The sequence below is a fragment of the Vigna radiata genome, chromosome 8 (assembly GCF_000741045.1).
Source record: "Vigna radiata var. radiata cultivar VC1973A chromosome 8, Vradiata_ver6, whole genome shotgun sequence".
Classification (NCBI taxonomy): Eukaryota; Viridiplantae; Streptophyta; class Magnoliopsida; order Fabales; family Fabaceae; genus Vigna; species Vigna radiata.
In genome coordinates, this window is record NC_028358.1 from 2,373,256 (window position 1) to 2,381,236 (window position 7,981).

At 26.8% G+C, this 7,981-nt stretch overlaps 1 protein-coding gene across 2 annotated transcripts; it reads left to right on the forward strand.

Moving 5' to 3' along the window:
- Positions 1–1,468: 1,468 nt before the first annotated feature.
- Positions 1,469–7,459, forward strand: LOC106770054 (EH domain-containing protein 1-like). Of its 2 annotated transcripts, none has more exons than XM_022784854.1 (16): positions 1,469–1,621; positions 1,822–1,901; positions 2,949–3,017; positions 3,101–3,171; positions 3,312–3,357; positions 3,443–3,479; positions 3,585–3,640; positions 4,498–4,611; positions 4,765–4,867; positions 4,960–5,009; positions 5,582–5,710; positions 5,807–6,058; positions 6,160–6,239; positions 6,415–6,538; positions 6,914–7,057; positions 7,153–7,459. In XM_022784854.1, the coding sequence occupies exons 1-16, from the start codon at positions 1,537–1,539 to the stop codon at positions 7,336–7,338; spliced, it is 1,626 nt and encodes a 541-aa protein (XP_022640575.1). In that variant the 5' UTR covers positions 1,469–1,536; the 3' UTR covers positions 7,339–7,459. The 2 variants fall into 2 exon arrangements, with proteins under 2 accessions (XP_022640575.1, XP_014511362.1); XM_014655876.2 differs by having other exon boundaries at positions 3,101–3,158; positions 3,305–3,357.
- The last annotated feature ends 522 nt before the right edge of the window (positions 7,460–7,981 follow it).

Consider the following 7,981-nt stretch of genomic DNA (forward strand, 5'->3'; position numbering starts at 1 on the left):
ATAAAAACAATCCAGATAATGGAAGATTCACTTTTGTAATTTTCTGATCATTAAATAGATGTTTCTGGAGCCATAAATCTTATAGGGAAGAGAGAAGGAACTCAGATAGTAAATTTTATAAAGATGAAAAATGTTTTAGATAATGAAACGTGTTAATAAAATTATATTTATATTATTAAATGATTTTAATATTAAAATACATAACCTTATTATTTTAAAATACATATCACTTTTTTTAGGTTCTTACATCAAGCATTTCAATTTTTTTAAAAAAAATCATTTATCTTCTAAAAATTACATCATTAAGGATTTCATACAAATAACTTCTTAAAATTTTTTTTTTTTTAATTTTAAAAGCACATTAACATGTTTTTCTCATAACTTTATTTTCAATACTCTTTAAGATGAAATTTCATGTGTGTTTTACCCACCTAAGAGTAAATGTTAAAAAGATAGTATTGCAACAATAAATATTAAAAATATATTACAAATTTATCTAGGAATAAAATTCAATTGCTAAGAAAATGTCAAAAAATAAAACTAATTAAAAAAATAAACAGAGACCAAATAATTAAATTTAAAGTTTTACATAGATTTTCCCTTCGAACTTCTATTTAAACCGTATATATCCTTTCTTTGAAATTAGAAATCTCAACAGCGCCTAAAAAAACAAGTTACAGCAACACTGTTAATAATTTCATGCAAAAAAAAAATTGAGTGAAAACCTTCTTTACAGAATATATTCGATCCTCAAATAACATATATAATTTAAAGAATTTATATTAAAAATTAATTATTTAAATATGATTTTAGTTTCTAAACTTATATGTAAAATTAAAATTTATCTTTGTCTTAATTTTGTTTTACATGTTAAAATACAAATAGATATAATAATTTTAATCTAATAGTGTTAATTTTGTTTTACATATTAAACTATGCTCTTAGGATAATATTATAACAACTAATTGAGACATAGAAAAGAAAATTGTAGACTTGATGTGTGCAACATGAAACACGGTCTCATATGTGAAAGGATTCATAGTTAAAAAAAATTATATTTATTTATTTTTAAAATTTGAAAACAAAATTATATAAAAAATAGAAAAAGACGAATTTTAATTTTGTGTTTACTAACATATGTTTAATCCAAGAATAATAAAGTAAAGTATAATTTTAGTATTTTTTTTTTTAAAACTATAAACCAACTATTTTGAGGTGCTTGAATTTATTCCAAATGAAATGAATTCACATTAAATGATGAGTCGTGTAATAATATTGTCAACCCATTCTTATACTAATTTTAAGAAAAGTTTGAACATGGTTTCCTCTTTTAACGTGATAATATGCAGTTATTAATGGAAATTCCAATTCCAGATTCTGAACACTTAACATAAACATTAACAATATAAAAAGCAGGAAATTTGTGTCATGCATGGTTTGCAACAACGTCAATGGGATAATCATTCCTCTGCAAGCATCTCAGACCCTCTTCATATATATCTCACACAAAAATCAATTTTCTAAATTGTTCTTATAATGGAACTTGCTATAGTTCCAGTTGATTCAACTATCAAAGATAATCAAACCCTATATGAAGAGTGGTTCAATTATGCAGATGCAGGTTCGTTTGAACAATTTATTTTTATTTTTTATCTTTGTTACGTTCTTTAGTGATTAATATAAATTTGCAAAATAATTAAATTTTGAATTAGTTTAAAAACTGTTTTTATTAATTAACCTTCCTATGTTGTCATTTGTGTGATTGTTTTATGGAAAAATGAAGTTGTTGTTCTGCTAATAATGAAATTTGTATGTATTCAGATGGGGATGGTCGTTTCACAGGGACTGAAGCTGTCAAATTTTTTGCCATGTCAAACTTATCACGACAAGATTTGAAACAGGTTTTGTACTTTATAAATTTGTTCTATGCACAGGAAAAGGAGGAGACATTGATAAGGACAATCTATTTGTGGATTAAGATTAAGGATAAAACATTTTTTAAAAAAAATTGTTTTTGAGATCTCAATTTAATCACACACCATGATGTGTTATATTGAATAACTTATATGTTTAGAGTTTGTTTTTAATATAATGAATATCAATGTTGAAAAAGAAGAAACTTATTTATAATATTAAGTGTTTTTCTCAAATAATCTATACAATTATATAAATTAAATTCATTTATTTTTTTGTATACATTTTTTTTTCAACCCTTCAAGTGAATCCATTTTCTAAATTTAGTCATTTTTCGTTTTTCTTTTTAAGTTGTCAAAATCTGCGAATTAATTTGATTCAACATAAGTTAAAAAAAATGAATTCAACTCATTTAGGTTGAATCAGTGGTGGTCAGATTGGCTCACCAAACCACTGGTAAATTCTAAATATTGAATTATATTAAAAAACAAAAATCATAAATGTTTTCTTTTCTCTAAATGTATTTGGATTATATTGTATTTTTCATTATTTTGGATCATATTTGGAGTTTAACATCATTTTGGATTGTATTTAGATTAAACTTTATTTAGATTTTAATTAGAAAAAAATTGTAATTTTTTTGGGATTGAAAAAAATATTATGATTATGCGAGTTAACTCATTTAACCAACCAACCAATGATGTGTCAAACCAACTGTAAAGTTTTTTAATTCACTAACAAATTCAACAAGTTTTTTAATTCACTAACAAGTGAGTTGAGTAGGATTGACTTACTAAGTGACCAACTAATAAAGAACTGTTGAACCTCAAATGACTCATTTTAACAGTTTTAAACTTAAACATTTTTATATCAAATAAATAAAAACTATTCGCACAATAAATTATAAAAACTATTTATATTAATTTTTATAATTATATTTTTTATTATTGTAAAAGTAATTAACACTCGTTTGATATATTTGTTTCTTCTTTGTAACTAACTAGTTTCTTCTTGTTCCCTTTTATCAAAACAAGGTATGGGCCATTGCAGATTCTAAACGAGAAGGATATTTAGGTTTCAGAGAATTTGTGACTGCTATGCAGGTACAAAATTAATTCTTTAACATGTTTTTTGAACTTAATGTTTTCCAATTTTCAAAAACCTAACTAATACATTCCAACTATAGCTTGTCTCTTTAGCACAAAGTGGATACCCAATAACACAAGATGTAGTAAATAGTGATGGTAAGTTTTCTTTGTTTTTCCATTGTTTGGTTTAATGGCTATATTTTTTTTTTTTAATATCAATAAAAAATTTGCATTTTCATTTTTGTCAATTATTAAATTTATATCATAGAAGCTACTATACATATGATTGATTTTTATTTCAGCAATGAGATATGTAAAACCACCCACAATGGAGGGTTTGGATGCATTAGTTGCAGTAAGTTTTTTTTTTTATTTTTTATGCTGAAATTTTATATTGATTTAGGGAAATAACTTATTATTACATGGATTTGTTTGTGCAGAAGAAAAGGCGAAAAAATAAAGATAAAGATTTGAGTGGTAATGTATAATAATTCAATTATTAAAGGCATTTATTCACATTACTTTTATCCTTTTTCTTTCTTCATTTTTTTTTATCAATTTCGCTCATGGGAAATCATGCAGTTAGTCCTCAACCATCACCTGCAAGTTATTGGTTTTCTTCAAAGTCAGTAAAAAAGGTAAGAATTTTGTTACTTGAATAATTACTTCTTTTAACGGGTAACTCGGCTCAACCCAGCCCGTCTCAATCCAGTCCGGCTCATCACGGGTTAATCACTTAGTAAGCCAACTCAACTCGGCTCATTTATCAGCGAGCCAGAAAAATTTGAACTCGGTTCGACCTACCACGGGTTGGTGGATAAACGGGTTGGTTCAATAGCCCATTTAATTACAATTTTTTTTTAAATAAAAAAAAAATTACAAACTTTCTAGATTCAAATTTAAACAAATTTCACTCCAAAAAAAATAATGTTAAACTGAAGACAATTCAAAATAATAATAAAAAGTACAATATAATCTAAATATCATCCAAAAACATACAAATAAGTTTTTTATATGCCATAAGTTTCATAAATAAAATAATAAATTCAATTTTTTCAAACTCAACCCAGTCCGAATCCATGATGAGCCGGATTGGCTCGCGGGTTGTAACCCATTTTGACGGCTCTAATTCATTATTTATAAGTAGTATGATTTGAAAAACATTTTCACTTTTTGATGGTTATTGTAAGTAATAATTGGATGTTTTTGACTAATTGTTTTTATGAAATGCTAAAACTTGTACCGTTAGCAAATATATATATATATATATATTCTTATTATCTTTTAGTTGTATAATTTGTTGCCTTAACTTTTTGATATATTGCTTAGTCCAACAAGTCATACTCCTCCATGACTAGATAAATAATTAAGTGATTATATTTATCTTTGAATGAATTATGTATTAGATTTTTTTAATATTATGTTGGGTCGACTTATTTGTATTTTCACATTTTAATTTCTTCTAATATATATTTATATTTTTGGGTATACGAAGGTGCCTGCTTCTTCGGTTACATCAGTGATAGATGGTTTGAAGAGACTTTACCTTCAAAAGTTGAAGCCTTTAGAAGTTACTTATCGTTATAATGATTTTGTATCTCCTTTATTGGTTAGTAGTTTATTCTTTTTTCCTTTGTTTCATTAAGAAATACAAATAGATCTTTTATATTTCATTTAATTTGTTTACTCAAACATGGATACATGTATACTCACAATTATATATATGAAAAAGGATATGATTATTTTTCTTTATGCATTACAGACAAATAGTGACTTTGATGCCAAACCTATGATTCTACTTTTGGGTCAATATTCTACTGGAAAAACAACATTCATCAAACATATGCTTAGAACTACTTATCCAGGCAAGTGATTCTTCAACTTCAAATTCTATATCAATAATATACATTTCAAATTCCTCACACAAGTTATACAATTTGTATTGCCAATGTATTAGGAGCTCATATTGGACCAGAACCAACAACAGATAGGTTTGTTGTTGTTATGGTACGTATATATTCTAAACTTTGAACTCTAAACCTTAAGTTTGTTACCGTATCTTTATACTTCAAAATTTTGAATTCCAAACCTTGATCTCTAGACCCTAAATTATGAACCATGCACTCTGAATCTTGAATTCATATACATTATTAATAGGTTTAATGTCTCAATTCCTATTTTCATTAAGAATTCTAAATAGGTCTCCTTCTTTTTCAGCCTCTCAATTAAGTCCTTATTTTCCTAAAATAAAATATACTCTATATATTTTATTTTTTAATTCAAAAATTAAAAAAATACAATTCAGTCACGTATTTAATACCACATAATAAAATACTAAAATGTCAGCATACTCTTTTTAACGGCGTCATCTCAATTTGACAGAAAGACCATTATTTGATTCAATTTTATAAAAATAAAGACTCAATTGAGACGCCAAAAAAAAAAAGACCTATTTGAGATTCTGGATGAAAATAGGGACATATTGAGACATTAAACCTTATTAGTATTATTATCTTGAAAAACAAAAACAATTTTACTTTAGTTTTGAAGAGTTAATTGTAGTTTCTTTTTTGGCATAGTCTGGACCTGATGAAAGAAGCGTTCCTGGGAACACTGTTGCTGTCCAAGCAGACATGCCATTTAGTGGTCTTACTACGTTTGGCACATCATTTTTGTCAAAATTTGAGTGTTCTCAAATGCCACATCCTGTAAGATTCTTTTATACATATTTAAAACAAAATCTAAGAGATTTATTTTGTAGCATTTGAAACTTAACTCTCTCTTTTTGTATCATTTGTTCAAAGTTATTGGACTACATTTCATTTGTTGATAGCCCTGGAGTTTTGTCGGGAGAAAAACAAAGGACACAAAGACAATATGACTTTACAGGTGTAACATCGTGGTTTGCTGCTAAATGTGATTTGATACTCCTTTTGTTTGATCCTCACAAACTTGATATTAGCGATGAGTTCAAACGTGTGATATCATCCCTAAAAGGAAATGATGACAAAATTCGAGTTGTCTTAAACAAGGCAGACCAAGTTGATCCTCAACAAGTAAAAACATACATCACTAATATTTTATTTTTACTTAATCTAATGTGGTTTTACTTAAGGTCAAAATTTAGCTTATATTTTTGTTTGATCCAACGTTGTAGCTAATGAGAATATACGGTGCATTGATGTGGTCACTTGGAAAAGCATTAAATGTTCCTGAAGTCATGCGTGTATATATTGGGTAAGTCACTTTATAATTTGTATGTGTGTTCAATTCTAAACCTTAAAAATGTCATAAACTTACACATTTTTTGTTTACATTCTTGTATAATTTAGATTTGGTTATACTTTTGTTTCATTCATTATCATATAAAATTGTCTTGTCCATTTTATGATTAAACTTTTTTTTTCTGCAGTTCTTTCAACGAGAGATCTACACAAGATTCCATCAATCCACTTGAAGATGAAATATTTCAAAAAGAACAAGATGATCTTCTATCAGATCTAAAAGATATACCAAAGAAAGCTTGTGATCGTAAAGTGCGTTTTATTTATAATTTTCATTATACTTTATCCAGTATTTAAGGATTATTCATATGTATTCTTGTTTGTTAAAAGCTATTTTGATGAAAAAGTATTTACAAATTATTGGGAGGTGAGTTTAAGACTAACTCAACCCTACAAAACCAGTTTGTAAGATGAGGTTTGCACCTCACTGATATATTATAATTTTGTTTTATCTATAATCGATGTGGAACTTCCAACACATATACAAAATTGTAAATTTGAAATACTTGTTTATATAACTTTTCTCATGAAACATTTGATAAGAAAACCCTATTGTAGAACAAAATCAAGATTTCGTGGATACAAAAGTTTCATAAGATAAAATGTTAATTATTTTTTATATTGCAGATCAATGAATTTGTAAAACGAGCTAGATCTGCTGTGATACATGCTTACATTGTTAGTCATCTAAAGAAGCAAATGCCTACAATGATAGGAAAAGCTAAAGCTCAACAAAAGCTCATTGATAATTTGGGAGATGAATTTGTAAAGGTATGAATTTTGCTTTATATATATATAATTAAACTCACATGCATGTTTAGTTATAATAATAATTGAAAATTGAAATGCTAATGTTGTAATATCAGGTACAAAGGGAGTTTCATCTACCAGCTGGTGACTTTCCAAGCGTTGAACAATTTAGAGAGACTTTGAATGGTTACAACATTGACAAGTTTGAGAAATTGAATAAAAAGATGATCCAAACAGTGGAAGATATGCTTGCGTATGATATTCCTAATCTCTTGAAGACATTCAGAAATCCCTATGGTTAAGTTTCTCAGCAATTTATGAGGGGTGAAAATAATTTAAGCGAAAATGTGCAGACCAATCTCTGTGTATGTATCATGCATATTAATATTAATATGCTTTACAATTTTTGAAAAAAAAATATATTATACAATGGCTTCACCAACACACGCATAGATGCAAGTTTGTAAGAGATGTACTAACATGATTATTTTAATGAGCAGAAGGAATTTTTTTTTTCAATTAAAATATATTATTCATGTTTGAGTTATACAAAATATTTAAATTAAAATCAAAAGTAATATATTGTACGTTCATATAAAAATTAGAAACACATAAAATTTTCACTACGTACTATAACATGGTAACAGATTATGCTCACATCATTATAACAATGATTATAAAAGGAATAGAAATAATCACAATTTCCTAAAACTCACTTATTTGACCGTGCCTGAGGGTCAAAAGTGGTGGCCAGCCCCCCAAGTCAATGACATTGTCTAACTGGAGTTTAGCAACATGCAATAATGGTGTCTGACGATGTATCAAATTCCTAAACTTCCTCTCTCTGAGTATTGATGGAGTAATTTAACGCTTCTTGACTTAATCCCTACTTAAAAAATCTTATAATACTTTTAAAATTTGAGTTCTTATTCCATGGCATATGAA

What these genes read in the sequence shown, in the direction of transcription:
- LOC106770054 (XM_022784854.1), top strand. Translation starts at nt 1,537, where the DNA reads ATGGAACTTGCTATAGTTCCAGTTGATTCAACTATCAAAGATAATCAA. An exon ending in ATAGGTTTGTTGTTGTTATG is followed by an intron (nt 5,010 to 5,581) that starts GTACGTATATAT and finishes TTTTTGGCATAG; the next exon opens with TCTGGACCTGATGAAAGAAG. An exon ending in ACCAAGTTGATCCTCAACAA is followed by an intron (nt 6,059 to 6,159) that starts GTAAAAACATAC and finishes CCAACGTTGTAG; the next exon opens with CTAATGAGAATATACGGTGC.